The sequence below is a fragment of the Apium graveolens genome, chromosome 7 (genome assembly GCF_009905375.1).
Source record: "Apium graveolens cultivar Ventura chromosome 7, ASM990537v1, whole genome shotgun sequence".
NCBI lineage: Eukaryota > Viridiplantae > Streptophyta > Magnoliopsida > Apiales > Apiaceae > Apium > Apium graveolens.
This window is the reverse complement of record NC_133653.1, coordinates 176,854,631-176,871,584: the sequence shown is the minus strand read 5'-3', so window position 1 is coordinate 176,871,584 and position 16,954 is coordinate 176,854,631. Positions and strand designations below refer to the sequence as shown.

The 16,954-nt window shown below is 32.7% G+C and overlaps 2 protein-coding genes across 6 annotated transcripts; one reads left to right on the top strand and one right to left on the bottom strand.

The window, feature by feature from the left end:
- The first annotated feature begins 1,553 nt into the window (after positions 1-1,553).
- Positions 1,554-8,072, top strand: LOC141671675 (polyadenylate-binding protein 2-like). Of its 3 annotated transcripts, none has more exons than XM_074477976.1 (6): positions 1,554-1,729; positions 1,824-1,926; positions 3,230-3,300; positions 7,094-7,285; positions 7,552-7,679; positions 7,789-8,072. In XM_074477976.1, exons 1-6 carry the CDS (start codon positions 1,613-1,615, stop codon positions 7,835-7,837), a joined length of 660 nt encoding a protein of 219 aa, XP_074334077.1. In that variant the 5' UTR covers positions 1,554-1,612; the 3' UTR covers positions 7,838-8,072. The 3 variants fall into 3 exon arrangements, with proteins under 3 accessions (XP_074334077.1, XP_074334076.1, XP_074334078.1); XM_074477975.1 differs by having other exon boundaries at positions 3,227-3,300; XM_074477977.1 differs by lacking the exons at positions 1,554-1,729; positions 1,824-1,926; positions 3,230-3,300 and adding an exon at positions 5,606-6,147.
- Positions 8,073-9,956: 1,884 nt separating this feature from the next.
- On the bottom strand, positions 9,957-13,033 carry LOC141671392 (F-box protein FBW2-like). 3 transcript variants are annotated; one of them, XR_012555123.1, is made up of 4 exons: positions 12,694-13,033; positions 11,467-11,821; positions 10,268-11,024; positions 9,957-10,185 (listed from the first exon to the last, which is right to left on the bottom strand). XR_012555123.1 is itself a non-coding variant. In XM_074477626.1 (3 exons), exons 2-3 carry the CDS (start codon positions 11,772-11,774, stop codon positions 10,367-10,369), a joined length of 966 nt encoding a protein of 321 aa, XP_074333727.1. In that variant the 5' UTR covers positions 11,775-11,821; positions 12,810-13,033; the 3' UTR covers positions 9,957-10,366. The 3 variants fall into 3 exon arrangements, 2 of the variants coding, with proteins under 2 accessions (XP_074333727.1, XP_074333726.1); XM_074477626.1 differs by having other exon boundaries at positions 9,957-11,024; positions 12,810-13,033; XM_074477625.1 differs by having other exon boundaries at positions 9,957-11,024; positions 12,694-13,032.
- Positions 13,034-16,954: the final 3,921 nt, after the last annotated feature.

Genomic DNA, 16,954 nt, shown 5'->3' with positions numbered 1-16,954 from the left:
TCTTCAACAACAAGTTTTAGAATTAGCCTAAATCGTGTGTTAATATTTGTTATCAATTAATTCGTATTTTATTAATTTAAATTTTAGGATTGTTCATATTATAATTTTGGTTTCAGTGTCGATCGCGGGATAAGTACTTTTTGATTTACTTTTATTTTTGGAAAGAATTTGAATATTCTTATTTTCGAATTTTAGTATAAGATATAAGAATATCGTTTCAAACTTATAAGATATAAGATACGAGAATCTTTGGAAACTCAGTCTTTACATTTCTAACCTGTTCGTAATCTATTATTATATATATAGTAGAGCAAATAGAGGGTTGGTTGAGATAATTTATTTAATTAAATTACTGAATTACCCCTCATAAATATATATATTAATAGTCAAATTTAATACCATATATTAACCACATCTAACTCATTAATTATTATTAATTATATATTTATTATTGCTTCATTATTGACTCTTAATAACTTAGATTATTAATGAATTCACGACACATACTTATGTCAAATTAACTATAATGTAACACATTGTAACATTTGAATATATTACACATATACATATGCATATATTAAAAAGAATAAAAACTTGTTCATATCTAGAATACGGTCGTTATGCAAGACTAAAAACATAATTTTAAAGTAGTGTTTAAACAACATTTGTATTTTATAATTTGATGCATCGATATACCATTTGTTCGAAACAAACATGCATGTGTTTTTAAAATTTCAATTAGCTAAGACAATGATATAATCGTGAGTAATGTAAACCCAACCTAAGAAGTTAAAGCAACTAACACAAATGAACATAATTTTTTATTAATCGATTAACATGATCTTAGCCGCTATCTTGGATACTACAAACCAAACATAAGAAATGAAGGTAACTAATACGCAATCTAGAACATGACCATGACCGTGTATTACACGGGTTATAAAGGTAGTTCCACAGCTAAACTTATATACATATACTAGTCGCACGAGTATCCAACTTTAGATAACTATCATGCCCGTAAATATTGTATCTAAGATGATGGTCATGGCGTATGATTCATTTGAGAACAATTTAGAGTTTATATATTTCATTTAATCAATATTATATATCTAAATAATCTGTATTATCAATTTCAGAAAATATTTATGAGGCCATCGAAAAGAGCGATTTAAATGAGTAGTACTTATATAAAAGAGAAAACGGGACAGTGAGATGACCTCTCTCGAATAGTCTCGATCTATTTTTCAAGTTTTCTTAAATTTTGTATTAATAAATTTTAAAAGTTGAGGTACCTTCTTAATATTTACTAATGTATGGATATTAAAAATTGTCATCTTATTATTCTCCTTAAATTTCTACTCAAGTTTACTAATATAGACCCGACAAAAAAAAAGTTTAGTAATGTTAAACCTTAGGTAATTTTTTTTTTAAAAACAACCTATACAAATCACATTTTTTTAATAATTAAAAGTTTAAAAAGAATTACTATAATTTGTTTTATTTTATAAAAATATTACTATCATGCCAAGTGTGTATTAAAAAAGTTGTAACAATTTTTCTTTATTCACACAAGGTGTGTACGAGTAGAATTGTGTGAGAGAGAGAGAGAGGGATGGACGAGGAAGAACACGAGGTGTACGGAGGTGAAATACCAGAGATGGAAGGCGACGTTGATCTTCATCACGCTGACGTTGACATGTCTACCGCTGTCGATGACGACGCCGTTAAGGTGAATTCTCTCTCTCTCTCTCTCTCTAATTTTATAAACCCTAATTATTGTTATGATTGTATATGTGTGTAATTGTAATTGTGTGTAATAATAGGATTTGGATGAGATGAAGAAGAGATTGAAAGAGATGGAAGAAGAAGCAGCTGCACTCAGAGAGATGCAAGCTAAAGTCGAGAAAGAGATGGGCGCTGTTCAAGGTCCCTTTAATCTTTCTCTCTTTGTGTATGTGTATTTTTCTAGGGTTTGTGTGTTTTTTTATTGTTTTTTGTGTTTTTTTATGTTTCCACATTGTGATTTTGTTGACCCCGTGATCCAATTTTCGACATGGTTGTTTAAAAATATGTTCTTTTGACTGTCAAGTTACTAAATTGAAATTTTGTGTGTGTGTTTTAATTGTTTTTTTGTGTGTTTTTGCGTTTTCACATTGTGATTTTGTTGATCCGGTGATCCAATTTCGACAGGGTTGTTTTAAAGTATGTTCTTTTGACTGTCAAGTTACTAAATTGTTGATTTTGTGTGTGTGTTTTAATTGTTTTGTTGTGTGTTTTTGTGTTTCCACATTGTGATTCTGTTGATCCGGTGTTTCAATATTCAATGTTTGTATAAAAGTATGATCTCCCTTACTGTGAAGTTACTAAATTTTGAATTTGTTTTTATTGTTGATTTTGTGTGTATTTGTTTGTTCGTTTTAATTGTTTTGTGTGTGTTTTTATGTTTGCACATTGTGATTTTGTTGATCCGGTGATTCGATTTTCGATATGTTTGTTTTAAAAGTATGATCACACTTTGATTGTGAAGTTACTAAATTGTGATTTTGTTTTTTTATTGTTGATTTTTTTTGTGTGTGTTTGTTAAGGTTTGTGTTTCTTAGCCCGAGAATTAATGTATGATCTCCTTTTGAATGTGAAGTTATGTGCGCTTTAAAGTGCCCACAACCTTGAGGTTTAGAGGAAGGTTAAATTTGTATATCATGCTTATTTATTGTTGTGCTATTACAGCCTAAAACCCTTGTTTTTGTATTGAAGATTGGATTACTAAATCCATCTTTGGGTACTCAGACATATTGTAGAAGATAAAATTGTGATTATTGGGGTTTCTACATTTCAAACACGAGACTGATTAGTCAGAAGAGAACTGCTACCAGCATATCTTACAAAACCTTAAAATGTTAGGAAGAGGGTTTAATATGCATAGCAATTTTTATATGTATATTGACATTTTGAAAGGGGCACTTTATATAGAAGTTCTAATGAAAATTTTATTGATTGTTGATTGTTCTAATGGAAATTTTATATAGAAGTTCTAATGAAAATTTTATTGATTGAAAGAGGCGCAATTTTATTGATTGTTGATAAGTATGATATTGATATAGCTTGTAAAAAGAATGATCAGTTTATAATTCATGAATCGTATCAGTTTGAAGGATGACTCATATATCATATAAGTATAATTTGTGCTCAATATTTTTTTGCTGACAAAATCATTGTTCTTCTTCAGCAGATCCTGCCAATGCAGCTGCTACCCAGGCAAGCAGGGAGGAAGTGGATTCACGGTCCATATACGTTGGAAATGTAAGAATCAAGATTTTAATTTAAATTTTAACGTGCAGAGATAACATGCGTCATCTATGTAAGAAATTTGTTAATGTTTGCACCTCACAAATGCCCATCTGAAGTTCCTGATGTGCTTATTATGTACAAGTTTTGTTTCAGTTTGTGTTTATTTTACTCTTAAAGGTAAAATTTTAATTAAAATGGTTTTACAAAATTTGACTAAAAGAAAGATTGTTAATTTGTTATGTTCGGTATATATGATGGCATTGATTTGGTTCAATAAGGTCAAGATATAGACTAAGAGCAAAAATAATTTAGCCGGGATAAGATTAAATTTTGTGTTGCCTTCTAAGTGTAGATATTCAATTGTTCTTAGGCCTTATTAGTTGTAGATCTTAACCGGAGTAGCTGGACATTTGTACTTCTAGTTCTGTGTTGAGGGATGTGCTTATGTTTTACATATTCTTTCAATATCTGTATGTTGTTTGTTTGTTTGTTTTTTATACGCCTGAGGGCGAGGGTTCTCAGTATGTTTATATGAGGAGATCAGTCAAGGAACTTGGTCTTCTTCTAGAAACAACATATTAGACCCGAATATACGTGGACTCCGGAAATTGCAGAACTTAATAACTTTTGAGGGAGAATTTTTGGTGTTCGGTTTGAAGCAACGGATATACACCTTAAGGAAATGGATTTATAGGCTTGTTAAGTTAGAGTGGTATTGTAAAAAGTAATCGAGGTGTCAGTCTATAGACTAAGAAGCAGGATATCTGCAAGTTTTCCTCACCCGACCCCCCAAAAAAACGAAATTGAAGGCATAATTTCATATTCTTGTTCTAGGATACAAAATGCAATTTTTCTTCCTTTCCTTTCATATTTTATGTATATTCATTTTTAATCTTGAGACTGTATAGAAGTATGAATCTCCTGTTATATTAGATTATCTAATGCAAGTACATTAAATATTAGTATGTGCATGACGTCACTTCCAATTAACTTCATCAGGTAATATACCAACTTTCCGGCTCTCTTTTCTATGATAAAGAGAAGTAATGTAAGGGTGGTACAAGAGTACAAGTTGTCTTTTATTATTATAGTATGGGATCCTGTTATTAGTGATCTCTTAAATGGCAACCTCTTTCAAATATACTGTTAAGGCAATAATTACCTTGAAGCAAAGTTACGTGTGACTTCTGTATTTAAGAGATTCTTGGGTGATCTCTTTGGAGGATAGGTGACTAAAATTTGATTCTTCGAGTTGCACATCGATTAGGAAAAGAAAGCATAAATGTTTAAGTCATCACCAATTTAGTGAAGATAAAAATATATAAATTCTTTATATTTGCTTGAAAAAAATAGTATTTTAAATTTAGAATTATTGATAGAATTGTTATTTTTACGAAGATTATTTAATTTATCAACTAAATATGAGTGCGTAGAGAATTTGCTTCTTTGCCCCTGAAGGGTTGCGGTTTCCTTCTTTTCACGGAGTGAGTGCAGTGAGCCAGTGATGAACTCTTGTCTCATCTTCCCAGTTTGGCCCAGGGGTAAATAATGAAATGGAAAGTGAAATTGAAATCGAAACATTAGATAAAGACAATATCAAATAGTTTAAGTAATACACAAAGTACTTTCGTATTTTCTTGTAAAAATAGTTTTTTTACAATTATAAATTGATATATATGTTAATATTATTAAAATAATATTATATACACATATGGATGCTTTACAAATTTGAAGGCCTGACTTGTTTTTTTGTAATCGAAGGACCCCCCCTTCCCCCGCTCCAAAGTAGGCTTCAGCTTACAGATGCATTATTCGTTTTAATTTTTACCACTCAGATTGACCTTCTGGCCTAGCATTAAAGATCATTTGTGGTATCTTTGTCATTGAAAAGGTTTATGATGGATGAAAATGCACACACACAGTTAGCAGATAGAAAACACATTAAATTGTTAGTAGCAATATGCATATGAAGGTTTTTGAAACTTGTTTTAACATCACTTTTCTATGATTTTGAGCTTATTTAGCTAAGGGATATATCTTAACTCACTATATGGCGTGGTTATGTGTTTTTGGACAAGTTATAATGTGTATATTTTAAACTTTGTTTCATTGGTTTTTTTTCTTTTCTTTTTTTAAATAATTATTATGAAATTTCAGTTGTATTGTGTTTTATTTTAGGATATAGTTAGCTCTATTTTTAAGCTCTCTTTGGCTGTGGAACCGTGGATATCGAGTTCCCGAGGACTGAGAGTTGACTTGTTGTCTTGCTATGGTCGCAGGAAATTCCGTATCTCTGAATATCACTGGAATTTTCCCTGAATGTTGAAAGCTGATGGATGATGTTTACATTATCATATTAGAATGAGTAGATGAATATGATGTACCTTCTTGTTTGTATTACATAAAAGAGAGAGAAAGAAAAGAAAATGGGGAAAAGAGAGATTTTAGTCCAGGAAGAAAAAAAATACCCCTAGAAAAAAAGATGAGGGAAGGCAGAGGCAATATGAGACCTTGCTAAAAAGAAAAAAAATATCAGAAGTGAAAAAAGAAAAAAAAAGAGAAAAGAAAAGAAAAGAAGAGTGCTCTGTGATAAAAAAGAAAGGCCAAACGAGCGATGAGTGTTTGCATAATTTGTAAAGAAAAGCTTTGAACATCAGTTCCTTGTCAAAGTCTCAAGTAAATGTAATATTTTTCGTTTTATTCAAACCTCATACCAGCAGAGGTCGAAACTGAGTAGGCGGGCGGCTGTTATATTGACTACTGACTGAAAAGACAAATCACTGGATGCCCAAGCTTGCATGCTGCTGGTGGAGAATGGACCTTCGTGCCTCATTGGTTCTAGTTATTGAGCCATATGTGGTGAGGGTTTTTGATCAAATATCTGTATGCAGCCTGAAATTTTTACCTCATTCACAATTTTGCCTAATCTTAGAGCAAAATGAGGTACTGAATACCAGTATTGATCAATATAAAGTAGTTGCACGTGTTTCCCAAAAAAAAGTAGTTGCACATGTGATTAGGAATCGTGCAGATGTCCGACCTTTTCTGTACTGGTTTTGGCTTCCTCTTTAAAATATATGTAAATGTCAATATAACTCTTCAGTAGTCGCCACTCGCCACTTATTCTTTGTACAAAATATTGTTCTAATTCCAGAAATATATTTGACCAAATTCTGCATTTGGTGTTCACATTTTCTTGCCTCGGTATAGTTCTTTCCTCAATTATTTAGCCCATGTCATCATCAGTAGCACTCAATTTCTCATGATCAGCCAGTAGGTCATTTAGTAGTGTAATTTCTTAAAGTTCAGTCTTGGAGCTCACACACACAAGGTTTGATCTGACTGATTTTAAACTTTCTTCACGGAGAAGCCTGTCCTTTTGATTGGTGCTTCACAAGGAAAGTATATTAGCAGGTTTTGATACAAGAATGAAGATATCTTCTACACCTTAAACTAATATTAACAGGTCTGAGTGTCGACAAAGTTTGGGAAGGCTAGTTGTGATGTTAATAAAGGGAGGGACTGGAAGGAACGTAGTGAGTTTGATATTGGTGCTTATTTTGCTACTTAAAATTGTAAGATAAAACATTTAGTAATCGTACTATTTGTCAATGCTTGTCTTCAGTTGAGCGTATATTAGGACAAAGCTCAGGAACTGAGCTTGACTGAGAGTGTTCCAAGATAAAGGGATAAACCAGAAATATTTTCCTGTGCTGATAAAGAAGAGATCGATAAATAGACTTTGTCTGTTAATTTTTACCTATACGAGTATTTGATAGCTTTATCTTTTGACATTGTCCTGCAGGTTGATTATGCATGCACACCTGAAGAAGTTCAGCAGCATTTCCAATCTTGCGGTACGGTGAACAGGGTGACTATTCTGACAGATAAGTTTGGGCAACCCAAGGGTTTTGCTTATGTTGAATTTGTTGAAGCAGAAGCTGTTCAAGAGGCTCTGTCCCTGACTGAATCAGAACTTCATGGCCGTCAATTGAAGGTACAAATTCTGTTATTAAGCTAAACAAACTCACCTTGCCATAACCCGTAACTGATATTAATGACTTTTTTGTTTGTGATTCGAGTAATTGTTTTTCAGTTTATATCAGCTTTTCTTTTGAAAATCTGATAAAGCGCCGTCAAATAGAAAGAATGAATTAAGCATGATCATACTGTAATTTTGTTACATTTTATTCTACAGATAAAAGTTCTTGTATGAAAATCTCAGTTGCGAAAAAAAAGCTAAATGGTTCATTCTGCTTGCAGGTAATGGCCAAAAGAACAAATGTCCCTGGGATGAAGCAGTACCGTGGCAGACGTTTTAACCCCTTCATGGGTTACAGATCTAGAAGGCCATATGTACCACCATACTTTTACTCTCCGTATGGATATGGGTAAGTTTTCCAATATTACCATCACCCTCTTAAATTCTTAGAAGTCCATTTGGAGTTGGGTAAATACCACTTTTTTTCACGGATAAATAACCTTTCTTGACTTGTGCAGGAAGGTTCCCAGGTTCAGGAGACCAACGCGCTACATGCCTTACTATTGAAATGGCGGATGCATTTAAGGATGGCTTCAGTCTGTTGCCCTAATTGATGATGAGGAGCAATAAGATATCAAAACTTTGTTATGGTTAAACATTGGGAGTTCTATTTAAATTATCTACATTGTGGTGATAACTGTAGCTGAGAGTCTTCCCTCATGTAATGTTTTTGCCCTGAGAGGCTGATGGACTATGTAGCTAAAATCCCAATTAGTGACTTTATTTAAGGTTGCTTCGTACATTTTATTGCTTGGTATTTTTTTAAAATTTGATATCTATTATTTTCCCACTGAATATTCTTATGCCTATGTTTTATTACTGTCACTGTGTGGTCCAACAAGGTCTTTACGGATCCATCTTGGGATTAGAGGTAAGTTCCACGTAAATCTTATACTGCTACAGGTGGAGCAGAAACTGTTTACACTAGGATGTTTAGTTTGGTTTGTAACTTTGATCTTGCATAAAATTGTCAGTCTGTGTTTTCATTTGATATTTTCCTGATATCTTAGTGTGTGTTTAATTGAGGCGGTATCTTTCTTCAACTTGTATCGTTTGTGTAGTTAAGTGAAATTAACACATTGTGCAAGAAAATTGCATGTTCAAGATATATATACAGGTAATTTGTTTAGCCGATTAAAAAGCAGCATTATCAACAAGAATACTTGACACTCTAAAAGGATAAAAAATGAAATGAACATGCAGAATACATACACATTGTAAAACACACAGATGTTTGTTCTGGCAAGGAAACAGAAGATGTGGTACCAAGTTGTGCATAAAACAACCAGGGGAGGGAAGGCAAAAAGGCCCCATCCAAGATTCTCAAAGCAGGATTTATATAATACATGTGTATAGTATCTGTATCACCTGGAACCTTTTTGTCCATTCAAATTATCATACTATTATCCTAAAGATCTGTTGAGAAATATTATCCTCCCTTCCCATGTGACCCTTATATAAAATCATTTTCAATTTGCTATATAGCATAGAGACAGCCATTTTGTCCCTTGTGTATTTGTGTTACTCTACTATGACATGCCTTCTACCTAAAACCCACCTCCCCCTCTGTTACTGTGCTTTTTGTAACCACCTAGTTTCTTTCTTTTTTACAATTCAGTTTCCGGTGTCCCTCCCAAAAGTTGAAGTAGAACCTCGGTTAATAAATTTTCGATAAATTAATAATCTCGGCAAATAATTATATTTTTTTGGTACATAGAGATAATATGTATTTTTGATCTTGATTAATGAATAAAATTTCGATCTTGAGGAAGTTTTAACTATATATTTATTAATAAAAATAATTATTTATATTTAAATAAATTTATAAATAACAATACTCTCAGTTTTATGTTCTCCTGTACAAACAGATTGTCAATCCCTTGTGCCCCTTTTCACATTATTGCTTGATGTTCTATACTGTACAAATTTTCAATCTCTTGCGTCCCCTTTTCACATTCTTTTCGGCCCCCTTTGTCCCTTTTCAGATTTCACATTATTTGCATAATGTTACCTATTTTTTCAATCCCTTGAGTTGAGCACCTCTTTCACATTATTACAACTTACAGCTTAAACAAGACTACTTAGACTTCAGTTTTTTGTTATATTTATTTTTTCACTTTCACTTTTTAATTTTTCAAAATGTTAAGGATAATCGATAGTTTAACGTTGTGTTAGAGTTTAGTTGTCGAATTGAGGAAAAAAATATAGTACATGATCCGATTAAACCCGAACCGAACAAATAAAATTACATAAGAAAATTGGTAGCTAGGCAATGCCATCCCAAATTATTGTGTGCCCTTGACAAAAAATACTGGAAACATGGCGGGCTAGAGTCCTATTTTCACAACTTGATTACATATATTTCTCATGTAGAAGTAGCTATTCTACTAGCATTTCCTAGCTTTTCATACTAGAGATAACATTTATATATCCTTGGAAATGTGTGGTGTGGCAAAAAGATTCCACCTATCATTTCACTCTTCATATCACTCTGCTGAATCTGACCCCCCCCCTGTTTTTCTTATTTTACACTTTTGTGTTTTGAGTACAAAGGAAGCAACTTATATTTATACTCCTCCCTTCTTTTCATCCAACTCTTCAAATTACCAAAAGTCAAAAGTTACAATTTTTAAATTCTAATTAAACATTTTTTTACTGCAGTATATAATATTGATGTTCATTACAAAGCACTTGCAAGATACAAGATACAAGTACAACTCCTTTATGTACATCTTTAAGGCATATAAAAACTTGAAAGCAGAAGTTGATGACATAAAATGAACCATACAAACTCTTCTTACAAAATTCTCATACAGAATGATGTGATCACAGGATTTTGAAACTTGAGGTTGCATCTGTTTCAAAGAGATGAAATCAAATCATGTTATGTGAAAATTTTGTATGATGTTTTTATTTATTTTTTTCAAATTTCCATACCTCCCAACAGGAAAAAGCAGCTGAATGTAGATATATATAGTAGTAGGAAACTCAGAACTCTGACTTTAACTTCCGAAAAACACTTTAAGCTGAGAAATTTTAAGGGGATTGAGGCCAATCATATCCAGCATCCTCGGCATCAGGACCATCGTAGAACCACATTTCCACATCCTCGATACTTTGTTCATCTTCTGAAAATCCATCTGATACCGTCTCATCAGAGTAATCATCCATATCCCCAGCCACAAAGTCCCATGCCAAATATCCAGAAGAACCAGAGTAATCGGAGCAAGCATCCCAGCCATTTACCTCGTGACAATAATCAACGACAAGGGGTCCAAGCACCTTTAAACCTTGGAAGGTTTTGATGAGTTTCTCATCAAGATTCACGTTCCAACATCCTCGAACATCCAATAATTCGAGCAGCTTACAGTTTGTTAGTATCTCCATTACACTCTGTGTACTCACAAGTAGATAGGCAATCTCAAGGTGCTTGAGTTTAGGCATTGTGGCAGCAATGGCTAGAGCCTCGTCATCTTGAGAGACCTTTCCTATCACCTCAAGTGGATGCATTATACGTCGCAATGTACTGAGGAATTTGCAGTGCTTCCCAATTTCCTCTAGACCTGTGGCTCCGATATTTATGCAGTAACTCAAATCTAAGGAAGTAATTGTAGAGAACAGCCCAGCAACTTGTTTCACAACGGGATCACTTATCGCACTTCTTGAGGTGCGTAAAGTCTGAAGAGACTTGGCACTAGCAACAAATGCAAAGAGAGAAGCATAAACAATAGCCTAAAAAACGATGATGCTCAAAGAACAAATTTGTGTAGTTCATCAATACCTTTCATGTAAGGTTTCAATTTGAGAGTACAATACATTATTGGTACGATTTGGATTGCTAACCATACCAGTGAATCCATGATTATCATGTTTCAAGCCTATCAACAATTTTGTCCTCTAAGATGGAAATAAGCAATGGGTTCCACGAAACAAGGAGTTTCAACTTCGTTAATTAGTTCATTGAATAAAAAAGGAGAGTCTCATGTTCATCAAATAAATAGAGAGTTCCAAGTTCAATAATAGGGCATCAAGCAGACAAATAAATTGTACTGTGAATCTAAATTGAGCTTCCAAACATTATCTATTGCTATAATAAGCCAATAGTATATAGGATGAAGTAATGTTTATGTACTTACTGTGCTGCGATGAAGGAAAACATTTGATCACTGGATAGTCCAGAAACACAGAGTTTGCGAAGTGAACCACAACTTCGTATAATAAGCATTTGAAGCATTCTATCGATATTTTCAGGCCGCTGATATCGACTCCACTCTTCAATATCTATCTCTTGCCAGCAGTAAGGTCCCATGACTGCTCTTCCCCATGATCTGCAAACCCTTGGAACAACAGTAAGCACTTCTTGAATAGAAAGGTTTTTAAAAATTAGCCCAAGTGCATCAGGTAATAGTTCATCCCAACATCGAACATCGCCTCCATCCTCCATTTATTCCTCTTCTTTCTTAATTCTTTTTTGCTGCCAAGCATAGAAATCTGAAAGATTTCATTTTGAAATAGAATAAATTAGAGGCCAAACAAAGATCAAGATTCTAAATGGAATCACATCCTGAAAAGACACATCAATCTTTCAATATATATATATATATATATATATATATATATCATTCTTTTTTAATAAGAAATCGAAGATCAACCAAAAACTTTTCTTGAAAGTCTTGCATACCATAGAAAGGAATCAACTTTATAGTTATTTATTTAAGAGCAGGTAGAAAGTTTGTGTGTGTGTGTGTTGGGGGGTGGGGAGGGGGGATGGTAGGTGGTGTCATTACATTCACATAGGAAAAGAGAACCACAAAAATGCAACTAGTGATGCCATGAAAATGACAGTGATTTCAATTCTGATGCTTTTCAAGATAAACTAATCTGTAATTAACAAAGCAAACAGAGAAAAACCAACAAAAAAATGAACAGCAAACCCACACTAAAACATTACAATTACCAAATAAAGCATACATCATCATCATAAAAAGATAAAATCTTTCACACTGCTGCACACAATTAAACAAAGCTGGATCCCTATCAAGAAACATCTCAAGAACATAAAAACAACCAAAGAATTCACACGTTTAGTACTCAAAATCAAAACTTTAACACAGATCAAATGAATAAGAGTAAATCAAGAAATACCCAGATGAGAACTGGTCAAGAAACATATAAAGTGCAGAACCAACTTTTTATTTTAAGTTCCATCAATGTATAAAGACTGTAATTTTAAGAAAACAAGAAAGAAGATAAAGAAAAAGAAAGATGGGTGAAATTAAATGCTATACAGTAAACAGAAATATTTGAAGCATGGGACAGTTAATTAAATTTATGACAATTAATGTAATTGAATGCATCCTTACATAAAATTTCTCAAAAAGATAAATTTAAGTCTCTGCCTATTAACCACCTCAAGCTAGTGTTCCTATACATACATATACATACAAGAAATATCTGTACATGAAGGAAGTGGGATTACTACGTTTCTTGTTGAGAAGAAGAGAGCTGATAATATATATGTATGTGTGTGTGCGTGTGTAATGAATTTTATTACTGGTTGTTTGAAGAAGAAGAAGAGAGACACATGTTTAGGAGAAGAGAATGAGAGAGAGAGAGAGAGAGAGATGTAGAAAAATGAGTAGGGAAGGAAGTGAAGTGGAGAGGGAGGGATACTAAATTTAGTGTTTAAACAAGGACGTGTGTGAGTTCTGTATTTTTTGTATCTAATCTACCTTCCATACGTCCTTCATTTATTTTGTCACCTTTTGTACTACCCCTTCAATATTTATCTCTTTCTCGATATTTCTTAGATTTCCTCATATTTATCTATCTCTGGTTTCATTTGAAATAATGTTTTAAAAATCGGCACATCGACCCAAAGCTGAGGACTAGCCATTTCATTCATCATATTCGTTGTTATGATAAGATCAAAATCTCATCCAAGTTTTATCGACTCGGATTAAAAATTAATTTTTACATTATTAGGTTACTCGAACTCACTTTAAGTATTCGAAGTTAAACTAAAGTTACAATGATATCATAAATTATATACATTTAAATATTATAACTTATTCTTCATTATACTTTTCAAACAAATGATATTGAGATATGAGAACAAATATTAATAACATATTTATCCAGAACTGTTCACGAACCGAGCCGAGCCGAGTTTTGATCGAACCGAGCCAAATTTTAGTTTTTTTTTTATAAACCGGGCCGAGCCAAGCTTTCTTAACGAACATAAAATCGTGTTCGAGTTCGAACTCGTTAAACAACGAGCCGAACACGGACTTTTATCGAACAAAATTGAGCCGAGCCAAACACGAGCTTTCTCCATCAAAACGAGCCGAGCTGAAGTAAAAAATTCTAGTCAAAACACCGGTTGACTGTTAAAATAACAAACCAAATACTTTTATTTTTTTCTCAAAATTTTGTCATATCACTAAAATATATTGATCATAACATTTGTATGGTTTCATTCATAAATATTTTTTTTAAAATTGAAATATTAATATGAGCCTAAACATTATTTACAAATATTGTTCAAACCATTGGTTGATTGTCAAAATAACAAACAAAATAAATTTATTTTTTTCTAAAATTTTTGTCATATCACTAAAATATATAGTTCTTAACATCTGTATGGTTGGATCATTTATAAATATTTTTAAAAAAAATCGAAACATTAATACGAGACTAAACACTAGTAACAAGTATAAGTCAAAACATCGGTTGACTGTTAAAATAACAAACCAAATTGAAAGGCATATGTCATAGCCTATTTGTTTATTCGAGGATTTAACTAACTCAAATAAGAATGTAACAAGTAAATAGCGGTTCTATCGTCAAAGAGATCTCTCAAACTAACATCTGTCAAAGGATTAAGAAACATTGTTCATCTACAGACTTGAGAAATTAATTCACTGGAAGAAGTTCAAGAAATTGATCAAGTCTCAGTGATATAAATCAAGATTGTGGATTTAATCAAGTGTCAGAGATCTTGTCAGAGTATCAGATAATTACAGGGATTTAATCTAAAGAAAATCAAGTTATTAAAGTAAAGACATGAAGAAACGTCACGGAAGTTAGTCACTCATGAACCAGACAGTACATCGAGTGTCAACATTGAAGTGGTGGAATTGATTCATAGTTTTCAGAAGATTTTCAGGAGGATGGTTGCAGTTCAAGAGTAGTATTAATTCTCTGTTAATTAATTAAGTCATATAATTTAATTAAGAAAATAAATTATATCTGCAAAAATTAATTTATTGATTAATTGAATTAATTGGATAATTAATTTCGAATTAATATTATTGATTTTCAGAATTGTAATTGAATTAAAATTAGTTTTAATTCAATAAGACAATTAAACTTGAACTGGCATGACAATCCAGATTGTCATACCGATTGTCATGCCAGGTCATTTTAATTGTCTCACCGAAAGTTCTAGCAGGGAGGAGAATTGTCTTGCCGGTTCAGTTTGATAGTCTTGCTAGTTCAATCTTTTGTCTCACCGAAAGTCATGGTGGTTCAGCTGATTGTCTTGCTAGCTCAACCGATTGTCTCACCAGTTCATTTGATTTCTGTTGATTGATTAAAAGACAACTGCAACAGACATTCATGAACACCTACAATATTCATTACAGTTCAACCAATTAAAGAACACAGAGAAGCAGCAGCCGCAAACAAAGTTTAACTCTCAACTGCATTTTAGTTCATTTATTTCTAGTCATTAAAGTTAAATCTAAACCTCTAGAAATCATTCTCTTGTTCTTGTGTAACTATCTAGCGGATCAAAATCCCTAGAACTTAATCTCAAATTGCTTCTAGCATTTGATCTTTTTATCGTAAAAATAAAAAAAGTTCATGTCGAATTTATTCTAGATTTGTGATAATTTATTTGAAATTAATTCCTTGTAATCGATACCGTTGTTGTAACACCTTTCAAGTTTAATAATAATTTTATTTAACTTGAATTTTGTTTCACTTTTTTATTCCGCATTTAATTCGATTAAACGGTAAAATTTGTATTCAACCCCCCTTCTACAAACATATTGGGACCTAACAATTGGTATCAGAGCCTTCTGATTAACGAACAAATCAAGATCCTAGACTTTTGTGATTCTTCCACTCCTTAAATTTTTATTTATTCAAAAATTCATAATGACTTCACAAAAAGTTGGAACCGTTAAAATTCCATTGTTCGATAAAGAAAATTATATTATGTGGAAGAAGAAGATGCACTTGTTCTTACAAGTTGCAAATCCCAAATATCTGGATGTGTTAAAGAAGGGTCCAAAAATTTCGATGGTTATTGAACCAGATGTTATAGAAAATGATGTTGTAATTACCAAAGGTAGAACCTATGCAAAAGAGCCTGAATATTTTACTCCTGCTGAAAAGGAAGAAGCCTCCTTGGATGCCAGCCTTCAATTAATTTTAGTTGATTCCCTTGATTCCTTGATGAACAGACATGTGATGAACTGTAAAAATTCCAAACACATCTGGGAAACTATTGAGGTGATTAATGAAGGCACATAGGAAGTCAGGGAGAACAAGTTAGAGATCCTAACTGTTAGGGAGAAAACACGCGCACACGCAAGTATACACGTTCGCAAGTAATATAGAATACTTTCTAGTTCGTTCCCACAGAGACTCAGACTAATTATTGTTCAATTAACTCACTCACCAATGTATGATTACTTCTCAATGTTAAGACAATAACACTTAGAATTGATTAACTAATTATTAACTACAATTAACTACTATAATTAACCACTTAATTAACACCCAAATTAACAATATTAAAACACTCATGAGATCACAACTTCATTACTACTTCCTTCAATAGCTCTTGTTATTACCCTTAACATACAACAATGATGATATTAATCGAATAACACGAAACTGATAAAAGCCAACTTTCATTGTACTAATACCATTCTACCAAACATCCACAATTAAGATAGAAGTTGAATAGGCATCAATTATGTTGAGTCCCTATATGTCTACAGAAATTGACAACATAACGATTTAAGCACAAGTTATTCCTTTTTGATTACATAGGGCGAATAAAACTGTTAGAGTTACCCACTGATCATGCATATCCATACATGAACATATGCTAGCATGGCAAGTTCTAAATCTCAAGATCCACCGTCGCTTCACAAGAGATTAACACCCTATCTTATATGTTCACGACGCACATAAGACGAATACGCACAATCAATACTAGATATCATACAATCATCACACACTAAGGTATTAAACAACTAACTAAAGAATTCCATAATAAATCCGTTACGACCCCATGATCACGATTAGCCCATGATATCACTCATCGTCATCATGGGTTCATATGAAAACATGATAAATAAACACAAGAGAATAATAACTAAAACTACTTATATTAAACCAGAGTACGTCACAAGAGTAAATAGGTTCAAGTAAGAAAACTAGCATCCAACGTTACAACGAAATAAAGAATCACAAGAAAATATGCTTCCTCTTCGTTGCGGTGCTAAAACGGTCTTCTTCCTTATCTCCTCCGCTCCTTGATTAATACAACGATCCAACCTTTGTGAAACGTCTCTGAAATCTACTTATATAGGAGTCCCATAAAAC

Excerpts from the sequence above, each read along its gene's own strand:
- LOC141671675 (XM_074477975.1), top strand. The coding sequence starts at position 1,613 with ATGGACGAGGAAGAACACGAGGTGTACGGAGGTGAAATACCAGAGATG. Across the intron at positions 1,927-3,226 it reads AGAGATGGGCGCTGTTCAAG|CAGATCCTGCCAATGCAGCT; the intron begins GTCCCTTTAATC and ends GTTCTTCTTCAG. Across the intron at positions 3,301-7,093 it reads GGTCCATATACGTTGGAAAT|GTTGATTATGCATGCACACC; the intron begins GTAAGAATCAAG and ends ATTGTCCTGCAG.
- LOC141671392 (XM_074477626.1), bottom strand. The coding sequence starts at position 11,774 with ATGGAGGATGGAGGCGATGTTCGATGTTGGGATGAACTATTACCTGAT. Across the intron at positions 11,025-11,466 it reads TTTTCCTTCATCGCAGCACA|TGCCAAGTCTCTTCAGACTT; the intron begins GTAAGTACATAA and ends ATTTGTTGCTAG.